This window comes from Struthio camelus, chromosome 18 (assembly GCF_040807025.1).
Source record: "Struthio camelus isolate bStrCam1 chromosome 18, bStrCam1.hap1, whole genome shotgun sequence".
Lineage (NCBI taxonomy): Eukaryota > Metazoa > Chordata > Aves > Struthioniformes > Struthionidae > Struthio > Struthio camelus.
Genome location: NC_090959.1, coordinates 16,164,698 through 16,188,971, shown reverse-complemented (window position 1 = coordinate 16,188,971; position 24,274 = coordinate 16,164,698). Strand labels below are relative to the sequence as shown.

At 43.3% G+C, this 24,274-nt stretch overlaps 1 protein-coding gene across 2 annotated transcripts in view; it reads right to left on the bottom strand.

The window, feature by feature from the left end:
• The window catches only part of COL9A3 (collagen type IX alpha 3 chain), a 46,415-nt gene that overhangs the window by 16,903 nt on the left and 5,238 nt on the right, over positions 1-24,274 (bottom strand). For both annotated transcript variants that reach the window (XM_068912506.1, XM_068912507.1), the window contains exons 3-20: positions 21,889-21,924; positions 21,223-21,294; positions 19,595-19,648; positions 13,670-13,705; positions 12,321-12,344; positions 11,726-11,779; positions 10,965-11,018; positions 9,932-9,973; positions 8,444-8,500; positions 6,673-6,726; positions 6,115-6,168; positions 5,544-5,597; positions 4,649-4,702; positions 3,397-3,450; positions 2,318-2,371; positions 1,947-2,000; positions 1,177-1,230; positions 386-430 (exon numbers count right to left, since the gene is read on the bottom strand). In XM_068912506.1, the coding sequence (XP_068768607.1) occupies positions 386-430; positions 1,177-1,230; positions 1,947-2,000; positions 2,318-2,371; positions 3,397-3,450; positions 4,649-4,702; positions 5,544-5,597; positions 6,115-6,168; positions 6,673-6,726; positions 8,444-8,500; positions 9,932-9,973; positions 10,965-11,018; positions 11,726-11,779; positions 12,321-12,344; positions 13,670-13,705; positions 19,595-19,648; positions 21,223-21,294; positions 21,889-21,924 (906 nt within the window). The remainder of the gene's footprint in view (positions 1-385; positions 431-1,176; positions 1,231-1,946; positions 2,001-2,317; positions 2,372-3,396; positions 3,451-4,648; positions 4,703-5,543; positions 5,598-6,114; positions 6,169-6,672; positions 6,727-8,443; positions 8,501-9,931; positions 9,974-10,964; positions 11,019-11,725; positions 11,780-12,320; positions 12,345-13,669; positions 13,706-19,594; positions 19,649-21,222; positions 21,295-21,888; positions 21,925-24,274) is intronic.

Sequence of the window (24,274 nt, the reverse complement as noted above, 5' to 3'; positions counted from 1 at the left end):
AAATCCTGCTCCTGCTTGCAGACGCTCTGTTAGAGCCCTTTAAATCTCAAAAGACTAATATTACTCTCAGAACATTGACAAAAAGGGGCATGCTTCCCTTCCTGAGATTTACCAAAACACTCGTGACCCCTCTATGTCTCTGATATGTCTTCAATGAAATAGGTGCAAGAGCTGTCTCAAAAAGAGCAGAGCCCTGTCAGTTGTTGTTGTACCTAACATCTGCTCATCGCTGCCAGGTGAACTCAACCCAGGCAGGAATGCTGGCACCCTCACTTTGGGGTAAGTCCTCTCTTTGGGGGCACTAATCCCTCAAAGATGAAAAGCCTTGACACAACACAGTTAATAGCTATCCCATCAAAACTCATCATTACAGAGATTCACTTACTGGTTCACCCTTTGAGCCTTTAATACCTGCTCTTCCAGGCAATCCCTGTTAAAAAAAACAAAGCAAGTGTCAGAAGCAGTAGAGTTAATACATTTGCTGTTCTGGTTTGATTTGACATACAAGGAATAACGTTTGCTTAAAGCAATGGAGGAGCTGCATTTCTGCAGTTTTTGCCACGAAAATGATGGCTTCAACTTCCCTCTTGTTCACTGTCCTAGCAGCTGTAAATACGCTACTGCTTTGTAATAAGAGCAAAGAAGAGGAATATACAAATAAAACAGCAGCAGCAGCATTTTGCACTGCAGAAACCTCCCTCCAAGGATATTCTGCAAGACAGGAAGTAAGGAATACTTTACCTCCATTTAAACAGTTGGGAGACTGGAGAGAGATATTTTGCCCATGAACACCGAGTAAGCCAAGGACACGGCTCGGAATACTGTTGAATCCTGGTCAGTTGGAGCCCAGATCTTAGCTCCCTGCATAAGGGATGCACATCACTGGGATGTAGAAAGAAAAGTCCCCCTCAAATCGAGATATTAAACTAAGCGAGACTGGCCAAAGGCCAGGGTACTACTATATGACTATCTAGTGTTACTCCACACGTATTCCGCTGTGTCTTATATACTACTTCCTCTCTGTATGGCGGGAAAAGTGTATTTCGTCTTGGCTTAAATGGGGCCCCTTTCGAGACAGTGCACAAAACAAATCTCTCGTCTCCCCACAACGTATATTTGTGAAAAGCCAAGCTGCTGTAATGCTTTGAGGGCACTTGACTGTGCTGCCATACTCACAGGAAGTCCGTTTGGGCCCTTCTCTCCAGGAGCACCCATGCGAGCTGCATCACCCTGTGGATATTGAGAGTTCAGGAGGGACCCCTGTCACTTGGAAATGGTCTGACACACGTAGGGAGACATTCACAGGCATTTTGAATCTCCCCCCACTGCTGGCACGTGTAGATCTGAGAGCCTGTTGTGCCTGCAGAGTGCACAACGGGCGTTGCACTGAGCAGCACTTGGAGTAAGCTTGCAATGATGCCTATAGGAGCTCAGCACCCACTGGAAACAAGGGGCAGTTGGGTGCTCAGTGCTTGCAGGTGTTTCCCTCATCCTCTCACAGCTCCCAGTCTTAACAATCCAAGACTCTTCCTTCCTTGGCAACGCAGGGAGCATGTTCCTGTGGGATCACCACTCAAAAACCAGGCAACTAGCACCTGACAGCACTTTGTCTCCATGCAATTAGAATAAACAGATGCCTCTGTCAACAGCTCTGAAAAAGCATCTCTGAAGGCCTAGAGTCAGCCAAGAGGATCAGCTACGTAGAGAGACTTAGCTGAGTTTAGATCATATGTGCATGGCCCATATGCACATCTTTCTTCAGGGAATTTCCTTGGGATTAATTAATGAGAGCGACTTTACTCCTCTTCAGCAGTTTACTTGAAAACTCTCTAGAAGCAAAAGCTCTCCAGCTATGCTCTTTCCTTACAAGCATCAGTAGCTTTGTAACATGCACGAGACCCTAACAGAAATCTTTCTGCACAGTGTTTAAGTAGGACTTTACAAACCTTCTCACCATCGAGTCCAGGAGCTCCATCTCGTCCGTCTTTGCCAGGTATGCCCTACAACCACGCACAGTGCAGGTTAAGGTCAGGACACAGACATTGTGGCTTGCAAAATACATTCACATCAAAGAACCTTTTGGCAATGGGCCCAGCTCTAGGCTTACTGGAAGAAAGGGAGATTTGTCATTAACAGCAGGCCAGCTAGGGTTCCTAGGGTTTGGTCCAACCAGGACCACATTGAAGGTTGCACAAATAGACATGCAGGGTAGAAGCTTGATAACACAGACTGTAAGATGCAAGACTTCTCCTACCATGTCTTATCTTGTTATCTGTAAGCAAGACAGAGAGACTTGCATCCTATTTAATTGACTTACAGGTTCTCCTATGAGTCCACGAGCCCCTGGGTTTCCTTTTGGTCCAGGTCTACCCTAGAAATCAGTAACAAATCCCGTGTTATCTAGGACACGGCCCTTAAAAACCACCATTAAACAAAACATAACAGTCAAACTCTGTAGGAATATTTCATCCAGTCTGTGCTAGCTCTTGATCTTGATCATATAGGGGTGGTGGTTCTCTTAGGGCATACCAGCAAACTGACATAACGTTAGCTGCAGCATCTGAGAAAATTCTCTGTTGTTTCAAGGATGAAGATATAAGATCTAAGCTCCATGCTGCAGATTGTAGGAAGCATTTAGGCCTCTTCATCACCAGCAAGACATAAGTATCTCATTTTTGAGAGAAATGGTTTCGTCTCTTTCACGTGGGCTGTGTTTGAGAGGAAATATTTAAGATTAAATATCTGACCAATAGAATAGGTTAAAGGACAGGGAAGCATATTCCTGATAACCTCTAGTCTGCTTCTGACCTGAACCGCAGGCAAAAAGACATAACAGATTAGCCATGGTGCACCCAATAACTTGTCAAAACCTCTGGTCAATAATAATACACCCTGAAATGTAGGATTTCCCATGAAAGAAAATACAGTTTCCCATAAAACTATTTGTTAAGTAGGTACACTGATATTTTTTTTTTTTAAATAAGAAAAACAACAATGAATTTTAAAATTGTAAAACGTCTAGAAAAATATTTCCACTAATTAGTGTTTCTCGTTCACAGTTCCCAAATTGCTTTAGAAGGATATATAAGAACAATTAGTCCCTTTTTACAAGCAGACTTAAATAAAACAACTGAAAGCACACAGAGTGCTGACAGCGCAACAGGGAAGAGCTATCTTCCAGCAAGGACTTCCAGATAGTCCCTGCCAGTGTCATCTCCCTGTACCTGCCTCTCAGCTGGTAACAAGGAAGTTTTCAAATTCCACTCTGCTTTAAGAAGGGATGCTGTAAAGCACTAAAAAATAAACTAAGAGGATAAGGCAAAACAAAGCTGTCAAATAGACTCCTTTGAATCTCATGTTCAATATTTGAGCAGACTGGTGCTTTACTGCACTTACAGTATCGCCTTTGGGCCCTCTGAATCCTTGAGGTCCTTTGTTTCCTTGGTCTCCCTGTAGCAAGAGGGGAAAAGCCGTTAAGCATCTTCACTGCAGTGACAAAGACTAGTATTTAAAGTGTGTAAATGATGAAGTCTTTGTGCTGTTTGCTGGCATTACCACTGCCAGGCACAAGTATACACACCCCCCAGAGCTTAGAGTGTAACTGAGAAATTACAGTCAACTCCTGATGCACAGACGCATTGCAGTGAGGACTTTGTTAGCAATCCCTTAGGGCAGGGACCATCTTTGCCTTCGTTTTCTGAAGCACTTTCTTTAATCGATACAGAAACAGGGTTAGAGGAAAAACTTTAATATTTACTGCCTACGTCCTTCTTGGCATAATAGTTTGATGGACAGTAAGTCCCTCATTTTATTGTAGTTCAGATTAATTTATTCTGTAATTGTAAAGACTAGGGAAGGATCGCCAGGGAGTGATACTGCCTTGGGGTCACCACAGATTGTGGCGTGTTGGCTGCCACAAATAAATGAAGGTGTCTGCTATAAAATGGATGTTATATGAACTACACTAAGAAGAGGCTGGGTGACTGGCCAGCGGGCAGTGGAAAATGCTGTTAGAGAGTCCATAGTTCTGCAGATGCATCTCTAGTCTCATATTTGGGCACAGTAAAGAGGGTAAGGGGATCTGCCCACAGGTAAGCGTGCAGGTTGTGAGTCCTCCTACACTTCTCTTCACCTCAGAGCTTTGCAAATAGATGTGGATTGCATCTTTAATGCACAGCTGGCTGTTTCTATCTTCTAGCAAAAGTTCTTGTAAGCTGTGATCTACCCAGAGATCAGGCCCAAAGGAGGTAGCTTCAGGACAGCACTTACTGAGTCTTCCCAAATCTCTTCTTCCCAAGAACTTTACCAAGGTATAACAAAGGAGAGAAACACAGGTCTACACGCATTTGCCCACAGCTACTAATGTTCAGGGAAAAGCGGTGAAGAACAAAGAGCAACGGAAAGGTGGTAAACTTATTCTGGCAGAATGGTCATGGACACAACTGAGGGAAAGATATCATGCAATCTGGGTCAGGTGAAATGATATTGATTTAACTGGAGGGAAAAAGGCAAAGGGGATAATCTGATAGAGATGGTCAACACATCCCTACTGTTCACTGGCAGCAATGAATTTAGTGCAGGGAAGGCAAACTTTAGGCTTTGACTATGGAAAACAAGGCCACGAGGCTACCAAGAAATGGATACATACAGCTTTTCCTGGAGGTCCTGGGATTCCAGGTGGCCCTCTGAAACCAATGTCACCCTGCAAAGAATAATATGTCATTGTAATGCTGTTATTGGCAGAGGGTAAAGTAACAGTATCCCTACCTTACATTGCAGTGTAAGAAAACACTGAACACCCTGAAAAGACACCTCATGCTTCTTGCTAGTTTGTATATATTAGTCTTGCAAAAGATTCCCTTCTGAATAAGCTTTTTTTTTTCTTTTTTTTTCTTTTTTTTAAAAAAAAACCTGTGGATCTCCCTACCATTACCTCTGTGATATACTGATATCATTCATGGCCTTGGTATCTTGGTAACACACTTGTTCTTACATAAAGGCATGGCTTTATCAAACTCAAACTGTTCAGCTTCTAGGCCAACAGTCAAGGGACCCTGGCAAAAGACCAAGGCCATGATTAGCCAGAGGTTAATCCAGTTCTCACTGAAGTCTTTGGTGCAGCACTAGACCTGAAATCCTGGTGTTTCTGCAGACTTTGCATGTCCTGAAAAATCTTTGTCCAGTCAGTAGTTCTTCGGGTTTTTTCTTGTAAGGAGATAGCAACAGAAAGTGAAACGTTCATGAACACTTCCGTTTTCTGCAAGATTCTGCAGCACTGTCAGTCCTGAAGGGGCAGCGCTTTGTCCTTGTCTAAATGTTTAAATTAACACCAGGCCTGATTTTGTGAATCCCTCAGGCAGAGAGACTCTTCCTGCCTTTGGAGGAACGGTCTGCCTGGAAGATGTGCAGGAAAGGGCCTACACTTTGCATCGTTACAAGTTCCCCAGGGGTCTTCAGTAAAGACAAACGTACACCCACCATCCAGACTTTGCAAGGGGGAAATCGGAGGTGGAGTGAGAAAATCAGGGGAAGGTTTTTCTTACTCTGTCACCGGCTGGACCCATTGGACCAGGAAGTCCTCTTAGTCCTCTTGGACCCTAATTAAGAAAAGAAATCAATTAAAATCCAATCACTGTTAAAATATAAAATGGTGGAACAGAATGATATAGCAACTCAACAACACAGAACGATTATAGAAATAGTGAGGAGCAGTGGAAAACGATCTTCTGATGCACAGACAAGACTTTTCCTCCGTTGGTGACAATCTCTGAGCAAGTGATGCTGCAGGGAATCCTCCATACAGGACAGGCATTCAGAGTGCCTTCTCTCTTCAAGCCACTTGCCAGGCTCTCAAGCCAGCCCAGAGCTCAGGCTCAGATTCAGGCAAAGAGTAGCAGCAAAAAAACAGCTATTGCTTGGATATTTCATCCAAGGTGAGCTGCCAATACCAGGACCTGAGTCAAAGCTCAGTGAAGCCTGCAGGATTCTTCCCATCAGCATCAACTGTCTTTCCTATCTCTTACCATGCAGAGGCGTGAGCTGTTTTTGCAATGCAGAATGACTAATGCTAATTTACAGTAAAAAGGTCATGGGAACAGGAAGAGCAGGTGTTACCTGTAGGCCAACACTGCCGGGAATGCCTGGAGGACCTGGAGGGCCAGGACTACCCTGAGAGAGAAAAATGAATTAGACAGGAAGAGAGACTGCTTGAGGCTGCTGACCCAAATCCAGACATCTTCCTATCTTATGTCTCCTTGAGCTCCCTCCCACCCCAGTTTCTGCTTCAGAGTCTGCTCCTACATTACGCACAGCTTCTTCTATGTGCAAGAACACTTGACCAGTCAGGAATTGACCTGAGTGATTAATGCAGGGCTTTTTCCTGAGCTGACATCCCTGCATAGGAAACAATAGGAGTTAACTTATGAAGCTGATCTCAAACACTATGATTACTGGAAAGGTGAATCTTATTGAAGTATTAACGCACAGGCATACATACAGAGCCACGGAAGCGATTACACTTCAGTCATACGACAAGCCCAATCAAAAACTCAACTCCACTTTGTTATTCAGCCAATTGCCTCATTTCTTCCTCTCTTCTTGAAGAAATACTTTGCTATGGTGCTTTTAAAGAGAAAAATCCTGTCCTATCCCCCCGCTTAAAATGGAGCTTACCTTCTCTCCTTCTTTTCCTATTTCGCCAGGTTCTCCTTTGTGACCTGTGTGCCCCTAGAAATAAGAACCCAAATGATCAACGTTCCAGTACTGTCTTGTTTCAAAATTTAATTTTGGTTAGCTAATTACAAGATCTAAACCCAAGCAACATATAAAGAACTTACTGGGAAAATAATCCATTTCTGTGCTGTAAAGGTGTGAAAGGACCTCTTTTGCAGCTAGCTAGCCATCAGCCGTTCCTGTCTGTTGGGCTAGGTATCACTGTGTTAGAATTGATGTGATTTCAAGAAATGTCCAGATTCAGTTTTCAGGAGCGACTTGCAGTGAGTGTCTGCATGTCTAGGTGACATGTCTCTGAATACAACTCTCAGAAAACAGGTCAGTGACCAGAACGCAGTTCCAGTCACTTTTGACAACAGGGCGGAGATGCTCTGAAGACCACATTCTGCATCTTTAACCTCCCTTTTGCTTAAATAATCTTTAACATCTGCATCATCAGGCTTGTGATGAAATCCATGTCCCTCTGAAATCTCTTACATAAACTCAGATTCAGTTTGCGTCTTGGCTTCTTTCCTGTTATTGTGGGAGAGACCCAGACTAATTTTAGCCATGGCAGATGTTATTCCTCACCATGCAGAAGGTCCTATGCACCATTTGCATCCTAGTTGAAGACCTTCACAGGTCTTTCCATTTCATAAGCTATGAATTTTGAATAGTTTATGCCCTAAACGTTGTGTGTTTCTAACAATATCTGTGACTCAGCCCAGAGACCAAACAGACCTGCAAAAGCTCAGCTCACAAGAAAGTGAGAGCATTTCCTAGGAGATATTCCACCTCTTGCCAACTTCTGCTAAATCCTGCTATAGAGACCCCAGTCCCTGTTACTTCAGCTGCTTACTGAAATGTACCTACTCTACGGAATTCACAGGAATCACAGGGGGATGGAGAAGACTTGCTAAAATCTCCTGAGTTCCTAAGTTTCCTGAGGTTACCGAGAATTTATGCACAAGCATCAAACAACATAAACAGAAAGCTGTCTGGTGCTACACAGGGTATAAAATAACAAGGAAATTGCAATTAGTCATGTGAGTTATGTCTTGTTATGGTAAAATATGCATCTCTGTATTCACAGGGCCTGTAAACACAATTTAAGAACTGAAAAGATTTTTTACAACTCTCTGAACCCTCAAAAGGTAGCACACTGTTCTTGAGACAGCCCTATAGTGCTCCTGTCTGTTTTTTCTCGGTCATCAATTGAGTCCAAAAACAAGGCCATTGCACAAGGCTTGCATGCTGTTTAATCTTCACGCCCACCCTGTGCAAGTGGTTAATTTTCACTTTTTGGGATGAATGGCAGTTGTCAGAATCAGTAGCCAAAACTTGTACCTAATAAAGGTTGCCATCTGCGAGGGGATGGAGCCACAAACCTGCACAGCCTGTACTGCATACACTTACTTTAAGGATGTAAAACACCTTGTCGCAGTTGAAGGGAGAGTGCTCGTGAACTTTGTTGGGCCTAAGGACTTTGCAGAATTGAGTTCAGCGGCAGAGCTGCTATTGCAAAGTGTCTTGCACTTCACTGCTTTAGGGAGTTTATGTCTCAACAGCGTATACCCAGGCAAATGCCTGGCTGGTTTAGATAGGTGCAAAGTAGAGAGGTCTACTGTATATAAAACAGTGTAAGCTCAAGTGATACTTTTTGCCCGAGGGTTTATAGCAGCATTTATTTCAGGAGGCAGTACCTTTTATTTGCAGAAGGGATTTCTCTTACCTTGAACCCTGGCATTCCTGGGGGACCCGGAGGACCTGGTGGGCACAAAGCTGGGCACTGCAAGAAACAGAAGCACTCTCTGGTTTATTAAGTACATGCAGTGCATCTAGGGAAGCTACTTTGGTTACTAGTGAGAGGAAAAAAGGCCATGTCTGGAAACACACATTAGTGGACTTTGGCTCTACATCCACTATATCTAATTCGTTCATGGAATGATATATCCACTGGCATTTTCCTACGGCAGGGCGTCCCTAACTAGTCCTCAGGCTACAGGTAACCCACAAGAATCATGGCTTACAACCGGTCTGGTTCACTTTGAGAGTGCTTGCAATCCAGAGCTTGCTGGAAAGGTTCAGAATGGACTGTGAGAAATTCTGAGGGCTGACAGTGGTCCACAGCCCAAAACGTTGGGAGAACCACAGTCCTCCAGTGAAGTGCACCTGCGTCTTGCAAACCATTAGGAACATATATTTAATTTTATGCAACTCACTGAATCAAAAAAAAAAAAAAAAGCACATGCATTAGAGATTATGGGAAGGGGACCTAGTAAAAAATTAATCCAAATACCACTAAGCTGGTATCTGTAGATATCTAGGGCTGTGTGAGCCCCTAGTAGAAATCCAATTCGACTGGAAACAAAACAGAACACATATGGAAATTTAATAGGGGGTCTAGAGCCTGTGCTCCAAAAACCTGTGTAAATGTAAATAGGGAATAAGATTTCTTTTCAGCAGTTTGTTTGTTTCTTTGAATTAAACCTCAGGCTATACCTCTTCAGCAGGAATTCAATTTTCTAGTATATTCCAAAGGGTAACTTAAATAAAAATTGCAGAAATAGTATCATTTTCTATTAAGTTCTATGTGACTTGCCATAAGGCAGTCTAAACAGACTCTGAGCTTTTTTGGGGCACGCCAATTAGAAAACCTAAGATGCTGTCACAACAACAGCTGTGAAATCTGGAAATGTCACTTCCATCGTTCATTGGCTTAACACTCCTTTTATTCCCTTGAAATAAAGGGATCGAGACTTTCTCATAAAGAAGAATGTCTAAACAAAGCATAAGCCCATAGGAACACAGTACCATCATCCATGGAAATAAACAGTGCAACATGCACAACCTCTTCTTTTATAAAGCAGGCTTGGAAAGAGACGCACAAAAAAAGTTGTTGTCGTTTGTCAAACGCTGAAGCCGTTTTTGTTAAACGGGCAACTGAGGAACGTATGCAAAACCTGCATTTTGGAAAGCAAACTGGAAAGCAAGATCAAGCACAAAATCAGTCCTACTATATCCACCTCCTTGAAAGAACACCTCCGTTTTGTAAACAGTTATGCGTGCAGGGGGCTTTTATGATATAGCAGTTAGACTCGGGTCCACAGGTCTGACTGGTCCGTGTTAAATGGTCTGATTTCACCCAAATATGCCAACAAAAAGCTACATCAGGGACTGAGACAAAAAATATTTTCATGCCACATAAAGAAAAACCTACCTGAAGATCCCCACCGCCATCAGGAAGGATGCCTGGAAGACCCTGCAGTTCATGAAATGTGCTCTTTTAAATACATCAAGACAATACCACAAGACAGCAACACATCATGACAACAGCAGGGAGCATGGTCTCTAGAACACACACTTTACAGACACAGCTGGATCAACATACACTGGATACCTAGTCACACAGAGCAAATTGCAGTCCCTGAACTCAGAGCTGTCACAAGCATTATGAGCTGCAGTCCTCAAAGCAGACCTGCCAGTCATCTCTATCCCCCTGGAGACCCACAGCTGAGCTAAGAGAAGAGCCTTAAGCCTTAGGTCATGAAGGCAGTGGTTGAGAAGCCGCACCACGTCTGGTTCTCCTCCAGGCCCAGGGAAATTCCTAGGGAAAGACCTCCTGATCCCGCTATTTGATTCTCCAGAGAAACCGCAGTGAGCCCAAAGAAGGCCTGCTAGTCTCAAGCCCTGCTTGCTGTGAGCTTGAGCGACCCGCTCTCATGCTGCCTCGTGGCAGGACTCTCTTGCCCCATGTTGGGGCTGGGTCATGTGTGATGCCCATCACACCTCCCCAGGCTTCGCTAGCGCAGCTGGACACTTGACTGCAGTGCCAGGCTCAACCCCCCTTGCAAGGGGCCTCTCTCAAGAGTGCAGCGTGAGAGAAAGATAAACGCTGTAATGATCCAATCAGCTCTTTCTTGAGAGGACAAAAAGTCTACCCTGTGATATGTCGACGCCATCAAGCCTGGAAGCTGCTAGATTCCTTGACCCCTTATAGCATGAATAACAAATAGGACACAATCAGCACACAGAAGTGCAGCCCACTGCACTACACTGAACAGTCACTGCACTACACTGAACAGTCACTGCACTACTTGGGTACAGTGTTTACAGCCTGCTGAAATTTAGCCTGGAAAGGGAGTGCTCACAGCAGTAACTGCAAATAAAACATGCACATTCTGGCAGTAAGGAGACAATCCTAAACTCCCCATGGGGAATTTTCTCACACTTATTTGCAAGTCTCAACTTACGGGAGGTCCTGGAGGTCCAGGAGGCCCTGGGAAACCTGGTAGACCAAAAGGTCCCTGAAAAGAGTGAGAAAAAATAATAATTTCCCATATGAAATACTTGAATGAAAATGTGAAGGGAAAAGAAGGGTGATTTCCAAACACCTTTGCATATTTGTGAATGAAGGGCAAGATATCTCTAAGGGGGCATAACTGCACCTCTCTCTCTGCAAAGGATTATGTGACTGCAAAGAGAACAGCAGACGCATGAGCAAGCGTAAGAAGGAGAATGAGAGAATACATCCCGCACCTATGTTCCTGCTTTCAGTGGCTCTGTACTTCCGGTGGAGTTGTGGGCACTCAAAATAATAGTTTGCTTCTGCAGAAGGGGCCCGGTCAGATTAAAGGATCAGACCAATTTTGCTCTGTTGCTTCCTATCAAGGATACTTACAGAGGTGGAATAAACCTCTCAAGAAAGAAAGTTCAGGACAGCTGCTAACTGACCATTGTTGTTGGGACACTGGACGCTCTTTTGTTATTGCTCATAGTCGGTAAAGGAAGATATAGCTGCAAGAAGTTGCACGCTGTTGGCATTGCACTGGTTGACTGGAGTTACTCTACACAAGTTGATACGGTGACTAGCACAGCATGGGCTTTTGTAGAGCTTGCACAGTGTCTTGCTCATTATGCTTCCAGACCAGAATAAGGGGCCAGAAATGAACCTTGTTCTTCTGTGGCTGCAGCATGTTCAGTAAGTGGGGATCAAATGGTGAGAGAAACTCACAGGAGGACCCCGAAATCCGTTTCCACCTGGGAGTCCACTGGGTCCTGGAGGTCCCTGTTGAAGAGAGAGGGGGGAACTTTACACCTGTGGTGACCTCACGTAGCTCCCAAAGTCCAGGGATGAACAGTTTGGTTGTACTCAATTGTTTAATCCTGCAGAAGAGCCCAATCCCACTCCCAGACAATTAGTTTACCGATGCACACTCTTTTCTTTTGCTCCATCTCCCTGTGGAGCAAGCTCCCATTGTCACAATGTGTTACCAACGCTTTCCCTCCTCTCTGGCACAGGACAGCTCTGAGGTAGCCCAGGATCTGCTGAACAAAAGCTGCTCCAGAAATGGCCACCTCCAGCAATTGCAAAGCTGCCGTGCTTTGAATTTATACCAGTGGCCAACTGCTCTGGGGTCAGGGTAAACATAAAAAAAACCACATGCATTACCCACATGCAGAACTCCATATCCCTCTGTCCAGCACAGGAAAAGGACCCAAGGCTTGGGGTGGACGTGTAGCACTTGGCCAAAAAACGCAGAGTACCCAATAAAGTTAACACAATATTTTAAACCTTCTTTTTCCTGAAAAAGGGTATCATTACTTACTGGAGGTCCTGGTAGTCCTTTGCCCTGGAATCAACATTAAAAACAGGAAAAGATCACTTAGAAAGTGAACACATGAAGAAGAGCAGCAGCACCTCAGAGAGTGCTTCTTTCATTTTTTTTCTTCAAATTTCCTTAGCACTCCCCTGTCTCCAGTTATTGTAATTTGCAATCAGAGCAGAGCTGGAGTCTTTCACCGAATCCTTTTGTTACCTTTTATAATTCATATTCCGACATCCCTGTCACCTAAGAGATCTCTTTTCTCTAAAGAAAGCCACATATGATGACAGTGGGACACATACATTTACGAAGACAACATTCTAAATTTGTTTATCTACCTTTCCTGCTTTTTAGCTTTTCTGACAACTGCTAAAAGTCCTGTGATGCAAGATTTATGAGCAGTGGCAACAGAGTAGGATATCAAGTTAACTGTGGCCATCCAGCAACAGACACCTAGACTCTCTGCAGTGCCACACCTGCAAGTGTCTAGCTAGTCCTTCTCGACTGCTCTCTTCCTGTGCCCAGAGAGCACATTTACACAGGTAAGAAACACGGTGTAGTGACCACTTCTGTACTCTGCCTCCAGCTCATGATACCTGAGGAACACAAGTATTTGACTTGGTGCAATAAGCTCCACAACTAGGCTCAGCTTGCTTGATCACTTCATCAAGAAACGGAGATATTAATAATCACTGGAAAAGGCTGTTAGTTTGCCTAGCCTTAAAGATACTATCTTTTTAGATGCAGCATTAAAAAATAGATTGATCTGAGAAGTTACATTTAGAAGTCACTAGGCTTGGTAGTGAATGTGGATATACATTCATCATCTAATTTGAAGGAAAGGATTTTAGGTTTTGTTTTTTGTTTTTTTTTCCTTAAACAAAGGCACCAGTTCTGATCATCAACATAGCATGATTCTTCTATTATTCCATTGATCCAGACAGCTAAGATTAAATGCGTTGCCAACAAATACTGTGGTGTTTAACAAAGCTATATGGATTTCAAAACAAATACAGAATGACCAGGAACGTTTAGGCAGCTGAATAGCTCAATATATGAACTAGGCTAATCTTTTTCTTTCACAATACCAAAAACACTATCTAATAGAAGGAGCATTTGACATACCAGTCTTTATCCCAAGCTGCATTGCTTTACATCATCTCAGTCTCAGAAGAGGCACTGGGTTACCAGAACAGGTCAAACAGGCATATTTAACAATCTCAATCAATTCTTTTGCTCGTTTGAACTTGATCCCTTTATTTAGGATACTGAGCTTCTATCTGCTCTTGGTGATGGGTTTTCACATAACATTGCACACCATCTTTATATATGCTGCTCTAAGAGTTACTTACAGCTGGTCCAGGTGGTCCAGCAGGTCCTATTGCACCCTACAGGAATAAAACAGCAGAATATAAATTAGCAGGTCTATTACAGATGAAACAAACTCCCACATGGCAGAACGCCAATGTCTGCTCTGCTTGACACCAACTTCTACTAAAAAAAAATCCAGCAGGGTTCTATAGAAACAACATACAATTACAAATGCTCAGCTGAATTCACAGATACAAAGACAGAAACTTATGGATAATGACACTGATGTTACACTGATGTTCCTGATTTAATACTTGATTGAAGAACATTTTAAGACAGAAGAGACGTTCAGAACCGGCCCCCGGCAACTTTCTTCACCATTTGCCAGGCACATCGGAGAGTCAAGATTAGATCATGAGCTGCTCCTAAAACACTACACATGCATTTCTGCAAATCATAGCAGGCCTCAGATTAGTCTCCACGAATATGTAAAGGTTCATAAAGTCAATCTCATTCACTTAAAAATTCAAAATTATTTCATGAAATACATCTGATGACTAAATTATCTGAAACTATTTACAAGCTTTGGACTTGTTCTAGTGAATTTTATTTATTCATACATTTTCCCTTCAAGCAAAGACATTGTGATTTGGCAGCTTCCGCTTTTTCATTAGCTTCCCTGGCAAATCCCCAATCTCCTTTTTCCAATTTGCATTCTCATTCTAAAGCTTGACTAGTGTTTAGTGATCTTATGTCTCAGTCTAAAATTAAGTAATTCTTAAAGTTATTAAGTTCCTGCTTAACTAAAGATAATATGACAGATGGGCCTTCTTAATCCCTTTGTTATGTTGCAAATAGGCCAACTCTGGACAGTAGACTGTAAAATTAATTACAGCTGGTAATTCTGAAATAGAAAGTGGAAGTATAAAATGCACAAATAAAAGAGGCTTCATTATACGATGTATTTGACTGCACGGAGCCTACAGAAAGGTGAAGCAAGACAACAGGTTATGGAAAGACTGGCTTTCAACAGTTCTGTTTTGGCAGGTGAAATCATACAGAGGATTTGGACGGCTGTGCACTGGTGTTGTAGAAAAGCATGTTTCCTCTCTAATCAAATAAATGACTCTACAGGCTCAGAGGTGGTGGCTGATGAACGATATGATCTCCAGACCCCTTCGCTTCAATAATTATAGGCTTAGTTTTTGTGCAAGTACAAGGCAGTATTCACTATAAATAAAACACTAGTCAGCAAGAGGATAAGTCTCAACGCAGAGATGATCAGCAACTGTAATGCCTCTCCCTGGGACTGCAGTGACTAAGCTTGGCATTTCCTCCTCCTTAAAAATACATATATACTTATTTATATATAGACAAGTACACAAGTGTGACAGCACACAAGAATGAGGGTCTAAAAGGACGCTTGCTACAGATCTTGTTGCTGTCTTGTGACTGCTGCTTAGAGAGATAAATGTGGGAACATCTTCAGAGTGGTTCAAAAAGCTGGGCCAGGCTGGGAGAATTTCTGCATTAAACTGATCCCACTCAAAGAACCATCTATAAAAAAAAAAAAAAACACCATATGCCATGACAAAAGTCAAGGTTGTGTGATATAAAGAAATCTGCTAAGCTTTAACCAAATTCTGTATGAGGAAGATAGAAAGTGTGATTTAAAAAAAAAAATCTTTTGGTCAACAAGCCTGGCAAAAACAGTTCACTGCAATATAAGGTGCTTTCAAAGAAACAAATTTTATGGCTGCATGGCATAATAAAACCTGTATTAGTCCTTAATGCTATACAGGTATGCAAATCTTGGCAGGATCAGAGCTCAAAGTCTGAATTCAGTTGGCAAAAGCTGAGCTTCTGGGCATCTTGTGAAGAGCCAGAATACAATGACAGGACCCAAACTAATATTGCATCAGGGCCTTAAACCGCAGCTGGCAGCTGTCAAAGGCCCTGGAGTGAACTATTTACAGCTTGCTACACCCAGGTGGAAAAATTAACATCATTAACGAGTCTGCAGTCACTCAGTACTTCTGAAGCAGAAGGAACAGCTGCACAGGAAGTACGAGCCAACGCAAACCCATTGTAGACCAGTAACCATTGTCAAGGGAAAATAATACAAAGCCACTAAAAAGCTGATCCATTAGAGGATAAAAACTCAGAAACGTTTCTGCAACACTCATTACGGATACCAGCTAGCGGGTTGCCTGAAGAAAGCAACCCAAAAGCCAGACATGGAAAGGTCTTCTCCCTGGAGGAGCGTTTTGACTGACCGGCAGTGTTACTGCAGGACTGTGCACGGGGACCTGTGACGGTATTTCCCAGAGATGCTGTATGTGCATTGCCGACTGGCACCCTCAGGTCTCAGAGCCTGCTCAGGAAACAGCTTTAACTGCAATGGGGAACGGAAAAATCAGAGGTGGGCAGCTGACGAAGGGAGAATCAGTTTGTTATTCATTTTAAAAAGCACAAAAAAAAGGAGTGGTGAAGGTGCGTGAGCGCCAGTCTAATTTGGCGTGAACAATAAATGAAATAATAGTTTGCTCAACAGCACTAACACAGCCCTCACGGAGAAATTTTCCAAGCTGTGCTGATGCTCAGGAGCTGTAGAAGAGCCGCATTGTTCTCGAGGCCCTGCTGAACACGGCTCTTAACTTGCATTCGTATTGTTCTCGGCTGACGTTGTTCTCTGCTAAAGGCAGAGCTTAGTAAGTGAGAAGGTGACAGGCACAAACATAGAAGCTATGTCACTATTTACACACTTAAACTCAGGCCAGAAAAATCATCATCTCCCTACACAGGGAACAAAGAGCGACTACAGCGTAAGGCTGCCACAGCCTCTGGCCAGCCGGGTTCTCCAAATCGGTTTCCCAGAGGTTCTCAAAACGCTGCACAGAAGACACCTAGGGAACTAGTTCCTGAGGTGGAAATAAAACTGCATCCCTCCCTAGGCCCACAAGTACAAGGTAGATAGATGGGCAGACCTGGAAAGTATCGCAGACCACTACCACGTGCTGGTAATCCCAGGGATGACTCCAGCCCTTTCCTAATGCTCTGCATACCAAATGAGATTAGAAATGTTTTCCCTTGTTAAACTTAAAGAGAAAGATCCCGAGGACCCAAGTGCCTCATTAAGAGCAGTCTTGTGAGGAAAGGACTGTAATCCAATAAAAATCAACTCTGTTGCAAATGTCAGCTCATTCATTTTTCTTGCTGCATGTTACTCTGCTTTTCTTCTGGCCGCTTTTATCTTTAGTCCAAAGTGCTTACAACCACTGATGCCTATGGGACAAGCTGGGATCTCTTCCTGTAAAATGAGAACACTGAATTCCTGGTGGCTACTGACTTACACCCTAATCCTGCCCCCGCTGAAAGCAGCTGCATAGCCCCCTTCAACTTGGCCCAGATGCCAGAAGGTTTGTGACATACCCAAAGTGCCAAGCGTTGGCACTTTACACTCAATTAATTTTGATATTTGAGAGTCTAAGATGGAACACACAGTAGTGAACATCCCTGGTACTGTAAAAGATCCCTGAGCAAGCTGATGCGACTCCGTTAAGTTCAAAGGAGGGACCCTAACTTACTCCTCTGTTTTAATATCTTATTGTCTGACTCGCAACTCATTCTCCTGATAACAATGTTCTTTCTCTTTTGATTAGAAAACAATCTCAATGCAAATTCTCTCTCTAAAGCAATATAATTTCTGAATACACAACTACGGAGCATGGGAAATACTTGACTAACATAGCATTCTGAATCCATAAATAAATATGAGTAATTCTGTACTCTTAAAGCACCAGAACTTTGTCAATTGTTTAGAAACGCTTTCAGCATTGCTCATAACGTCAAGCATTGAACTTCAGAATAGCCTTAAGAAACTTTTCAGTGAAAGACATCAGCATCCAGCAGTGAGGTACGAACCCATTTCCTCCTGGGTAAAAATGAGCTATTTTTTACTGAAGGACTAAGTAGGCCTGATCTGATCAGTCTGTAAACAGAACCATGAGGAGGAAACTTGAGTCCTGTGAGTGACAGGACCGGTATGCTATCTTCACAGTACTCTGTCCCTGGTCAGACATGAGTCTCTGCTGGACTCCTGAACTGGTGCACATAATAATAATAAATATTTCTTTTGCTCTATATTACTAAAAACTGACCGTCTTCTATGAGCACACTGCCATATGCCAAATGCTTAGGCACTCACTCCAGAAAAAGGTGCTTATTCAGAAGAAGTCACAGTGTTAAGCATGAGCCCGTAAATGCCTGCTTCTATTTCAGTGATTCCTGTGAGACTGAAATTCATTCTTAAACCAGAACAGAAGAAATAAAGTCAGGATAAAGACACTATCCTTTCAGAGCATTAGAGCTTTTTTCCTAGGCTTTTATTAGACCAATTAAAACAATTTTCAAGATGGACCACTGACCTTGAAAAGCTCCCATAAATGGCAACAGGTACAAAGTTTGCCCCATGCTGACAGATTGAGTTATAAGACATGGGAAAGCATGTCAAATCTGAGCATGTAGTTAAGGTAATTCTGTGTGCTAAAATAGTGTGCTTGTATGCTTCTACTAAATACTTGAAGAGGAAGTTTTTGTCCCCAGCAATTATCTGCTCAATGACCCTGCCAACTAGGAACTTGTGTGCTAAAGTGGGCAAACACTACCCAAGCATGAGTAAAATGAGGCACAAAACTGTCTACAGTCTTCTGTGTGTGGTCCTGAACTTCTCTATTTTAAAAAAAGGAGGGTACAACTCTGAGAAGGTGCTGGACTCTTGCCACAGACAGTCCGAGAGTGGTCAAGATTTCACAGTCACGGATCTCTGGGGAGAAAGATGGGCCTGAGGAAAAAGCAAAGGAGAGAGTTTTCAGTGCAGTGCTGGTGGATGGAGGCTTGGAGCTGTGAGTAAGACGCTTGGGGCCTGCCATTTGACTTTCCCAGTGGCCAAGGAAACTGTTCCTTGCACCCAGGAAAGGAAGGAGATGGTATCAAAGACCTGTGGCTCTATCACTCATTTCTTTGGCTAAAGGAGACAATGCCTTGGGTAACTGCCTGGGATAAAGAAGAGTTAATAGGAAAGAGGGAACATGTTAGAAAAGTCCACTATAAGCACTACCTCATTTTACCTCTCCACACTGTGATCTCAGTTCAGCCCACCTACTGCAGCCCTTGAATTCAAGAGACCAGTGAATCATTAAAAGGAATAAGCTGCGGATGCAACTCTTATCTTGCCACACCCAGAAACAAGGATACAGCCATGTTGGATAAAATGTATGCTAAATGGCTCACTTATGTTTTGTTCTTAATGTCATAACAGAGGTTTAAGTGTCTTTCTGGCCCCATCACAGAGCATCTGAAGGGCTTTTGTAAAAATCTCAGGCAGCCACTTCTCTATCCCTGTGGTGCTCCTTGGCAGAGCTGCAATATGCAGGAAGCAAAAAAATCCTCGTTTGTTGCAATGCTGGGTGGGAAAGTCTACGCTAAAGCAACTAACAACGCCAACCACACGGAGAGCCCCAGAATCGATGAAAGGCAAAAGTTTAAACAGCTAATGCACAGCAGCAGTAATTATAACAGGGCTCTGTACTCAGACTTCAAATAAAGGCCAAACTAGCTTCACTTTGATAAACTTCTTAATTAGTCTATGTTTCACGCTGTTTTCTTGAGTGCTTCAAGGAACTTTTTAGACACTCAAAATATCACAAGAGCTGTTCTGCACTGGGATTCTCACCACTGAGGCCACCCAAGCTCATTCAAAACCCTGCAAAAGATAGATGGATCTCACACCCTGCTTAGAGAAAAGCCACCTGGGGCTTCATTTCAAGGGTCCTAATATTCTGCAACGGTTTACAGGTAAATAAGCCATTGTCATCAACTCCCCAGTATCACCAACTCACAAAGCAACCAGAAGTCACTACAAGCAGTGACAATGTTCATTTAAACAAGTCTAATGCGGTACTCACGCGATCTCCTGGAGGCCCATTTGGGCCAGGTGGGCCATCAGTTCCTGTTAAACCCTGTGAAAATGAAAGGAAAGCGTGAAGACAGAGAAGAAACACAGTAATAAGAGTTGTAGAAAATCCCAGTCACTGTCACCATCACAAATCACCTGGATGCCCAGGTCTCAGGAGAACCCAGCCAAGTTCCTTCTCTCTATGCAGTCACAAAGGAAAGACCAGAAGGAAATCGATCTCTGTTGTTCCCCACGCATTTTAGGTGTGGATGGACAACCACAAAGTAGTCATGTTACTGCAGTTTATTGAGTTGCTGTCCCTCAGCTTAGCTGTGGAAGCTGACGGAATGCTTCCTCCTAGCCTGTTGTTAAAGAAAACGTGCTAGCTAAAAACTTACATGCACTCAGCTACCATGGCAGTAGGTTGGCAAGCTCTGAAAACCTGATAGTACGCAGTTATCTGTCCTGATCTGCAGGGAAAAACCCAAGCCAGTGACTTGCAAGCCTCAGCTAATATGGGAGACTGGATTTCCAAAAGGACGCTCAGTAGGCTTTCTCCAGAAACGCCAACAGATGCCCTTATTTCTGCAGAACTGCCCAGGGCACTTCTAAGGATTTGCAGTGTTTCAATCTAAGAGCGCTGCCCTACCAGTTATGCATCTGAAAACTGTTCTCATACTGCTTGCTTTAACTGTGACTTGGAGCTTATTAACAAATGTTAAGGAAAAAAAAAAAAGGTAGCTCTATGTTTCTGAAACGTACGATGTTTCAGCTTCTGAAGACTTGGTTTAACTTTGGGAATATAGGCTTCAAGAGTCAAACCCTGTAAAACCTTCTCCACTAGGAAAATTTACTCAGTAATTCTAATTTCTACCTTCCAAATTCCATTTGGCAAAGAGAACAACAGCAAACAGTCTACTTCTGGCAACTCTCGCTTCCATGTTCTCATAGACAGCACTGTAATGTGAAGATCTGGTCAAGAGGTGTGAAGAAGGATATCAGTTAACTAGACATTATTTGAGAGGAAGCCTTAAGCAGTCTAGTTCTAGGGACTGCAGCTCCCTGAATGATGCTGCCCTATACTTACCTGTACCCCATGATTTAAGGCATTTATCGTGAACCCAGATTAGGAGTCTGGATGTATTTATAGCAGAACTTGAAGGAAAACAGAATTAGTTCAGTTTACTTAGCTACTTCTCATATCATTGCTTCTTAAGTTAGACACAAGTTGCTTAGGGGGTAGGTCTCCTTTATGGTTAAGCATACTAAGCATACAAAGTTCTCCCGCTAAAACTATGAAGACAGCTAACATACGTTCTCCTCATTGTTGCCATAAAAATGCAGAATGTTTTATTATGTGATCCAAACAGACCACCTGGAGCAAATCCTATAACTGACCTGTGATGAACAAGGTTTTGATTTCAGCATGAATAAATCCAGGCACTGCAAAACCCAGAGATCTTTCTAATGTGCTAACTGCAATTTCACCTCTTAAAATTTCTCCAACGCACGAGACACGTAGATCCAATACCCACTTTGGTTTTCTAGCAGACGCAATGAAAGTTGACGAGATGCTTTGGGGAAACACCCGTGCCTATAAAATATTTAAAGTCTAAGAGAAGATGGCAAAATACTCACATCCACTCCAGGAAGACCAGGTAATCCAGCTGCACCAGCTGCTCCAGGCTTCCCTGGTGCACCTTTTGGCCCCTAAACCAGATAAACAGACAATTATTTTTAATGTTATAACCACAGAAACGTGGCATCTGTTGATGCAGACCAGAAGACGGAAGTTCGTTTATTGATATGTTAATCTTAAAGCATCCAACACGGAACAATTATTCTAGAGGGATGAAACTTTTCATAAGCGTATATCCAAATCCTAATACACTTCAGTGCTGTGGCTCAGTTCCTTGAATTCTCCATAAGCTGTTTCTAGTACAGAGGCAGAAAGGGACAGGGGTATATACATCACAGTGTGGCCCAAGGGAAAGACCCATGCCACAAGGACAATTTTCAGCACCCCTTGGCAGACCAGGCAGGTGAAGCAGATCTCATGACAAAAATAACCACGTAGAGGTGGCTTGGTGCCATTTTTTGTTATATTGGTGATGGGCTTTATTTCAGGCATGGCTTCCTCTAGCAACGAAGCAGGAGGACATGGTCAGTACTGAAGGGTATGCTAGCCCCTTGCAAGAATTCTGCTGCAGATCAAGAGGCAAGCCAGCCAGATATAAATCTTAGTGCTCATGTATCGTTGCCTTCTCAAGAGTGAACAAGTTGGTGATGATCAGAAATACTTACTGGTGGACCAGGCAAACCAGGAGGGCCCGGCTCCCCCTAAATGAAAGGGAAAAGACACCAGTGTTAGCGTCAAACCTCTCCTTGCTCTTATCTTTTTGCAACAGTTGCATACCCCGCTGTGATAGAGCTCAAGTCTCCCTTCAAGCTGCTGTACTCTGGATCCTGCTAACCCTAAAGCAGGAAGAACTTGGATAGCCTTTTCTACATTTACAACAGCAGACCCAGTGAAACCCACATATAATTCCTCAGCCTCTCAAAGAGAATCAGTCAGTTCTAAATGGTGCCCAGCATATGTAATTTATCTCAGAATTACTTAGGAATTTATTTTCACTTGGGCTTGCCTGCAGGTGGGGCAGAGAGAAAGCTGGTTTACTATTCAGGGTTTCACACATCTTCCTGATGAAACAGAGTAATGCAATGATGAGATCCAGCACTCTAGGACACATTATGAATTTGTGATGCTCCCAGGAACTGGGGACTATCAGCAAATGAAGAGTGAACAAACTGTCTCCAGAGACTTTCTTCATATGGTTAAACTTTGAAGGGAAAAGCAAGTGAACAACCTCCCAGCTGATTTCTACCTAATCCAATCACACAATCTGGATTAAACCCAATTTTTATAAATGCTTCCAAAGCCCACCTGCCATTTTACACCACAGAATCAGTGGCCATTCTTCCCCCAACCTAATGGAAAGTCACTTGTAAAAACAACATTAAAGGTATTTGTGAAACAAAATTTAAGAAGCCTTTGAATCACTCCTTCCAGCTCAGCACCTGTTGTTCAGTAGTTCACCTGGACGCTGGACAACAATATATTAGTGTTTCATTGTTAGCCCCTGAAAGAAGCAATCATCTGTGTAAAAAAGGAAAAGAGCTTGGCTGCAAAGCCAAAGACCTTGGCTCGGTTCCCCCATCTTATCCAGAGGCAAATCACTTTGCTCCCCCATGTCCCAGATCTCTGGATGGGGGACTCCCTCCTGGCTTTAGGAAACGGGCACTAAATACTGAGAGAGGCTCACGTACTGCCATTGAGCAAAGGGCTCGCTGATACCTTGGAAGAGGAAAACCCAAAATGGAAACAGGACAGTTGTTAACCGAGCAAGGCAGAAACAACACTATCCCCACTGTGGGCCTGAAGATTAGGAGTTACAAGGCAGCAAGTTGGTGGAATTTATAGCATGATTCTATATTTACTGTGTCGGCAACTGTGAGGTTCGTGGGCAAATCTCTCAAGACTGGTTGCCTTGATTTGCACAGGCAAGGATTTTCATACCGCATGGTGACTGAGGGAAGGCACAGACTGGAGGGTCGTTACATAGAGGAATCTTTGTGCTCTGGCTTGATGAAGCAATTCCTTTGCTATCCTTTGCCCACAGATGTTCCATAAATAGTTATCAGTGCTATAGGTGGGGAAGGTCCCTCGGCAGGAAAATGAAAGGAGCAGTTCTTTTGGAAGGGATGGTTTGGCAAAGCAGCTAGAAAAGGCAAAATAGGTGGCTTACCCTCTCCCCTTCATCACTCTATGTTACCAGCCCCCTGCATTTTTTCTGGCCTGTGTGATGGCAATACATACAGACAGCAAGGCCACAGCATTAGCAAAGGCTGCTCAAGACCACCTTAAACCTCGATCCCGCTGCTATGGACCCCTGGGGAACTCAGCAGAAGCACTGGAATTGCGGTCAGTTGAATCAAAAGTCTAATCAGTGTTTATACCCCTAATGCCAGATCACTGGGAATTAGAGGCAACTGCTGTCAGCAAAAGGAAGTGCTCTCCTGAGTGTTAAAGGAGAGGGAAGGAAGTTTAGTCTTTCTTAGCAAGTCTGCATTAAAGTAAAACCAGGAGACGGCGGCCAGGGGGGTGGAAAAGCGTGATTTTTGAGAAGTGACAATGGCTTATTAGCAATTTGGGGAATTACATCCCCAGAAATAATTCACAGGAACTTGTCGCTAATTCTTGCGATCACAACATGCTGCTTCTATTCTTGGGAAGGAGATATTTTGCTTGTTACCGAGTATGAAATGTGAGGCGTATTAAAGGCTGTAATTATAAAAGACTTCAGAGGGACTGACTGATGCAGTTCCCAGCGAAAGGCAGGAACCAAAGCAGCAGCTTCTAGAAATTGTGCTTATGGGGATCATCCAAAGTTTGTTTAGAGATGTCCTGAATAATTCAGGTGTATGTTATGCACTGCTCGCTGCTCAAGGCCTAGAGTAGGGGACTGCTGAACACCTTGGCAGACCTCATTTAATTCAAAAACCATTCAGTGATTCTGTCTACACAGCATTCATCCAAGGCCATCTGTGAAGACACATCTGGAGTAGCTTTCAGAACTCAGGAGACTTGAGAGACACGGTCCAGAAAAATTCTGATTATGCTTTAAAAAGT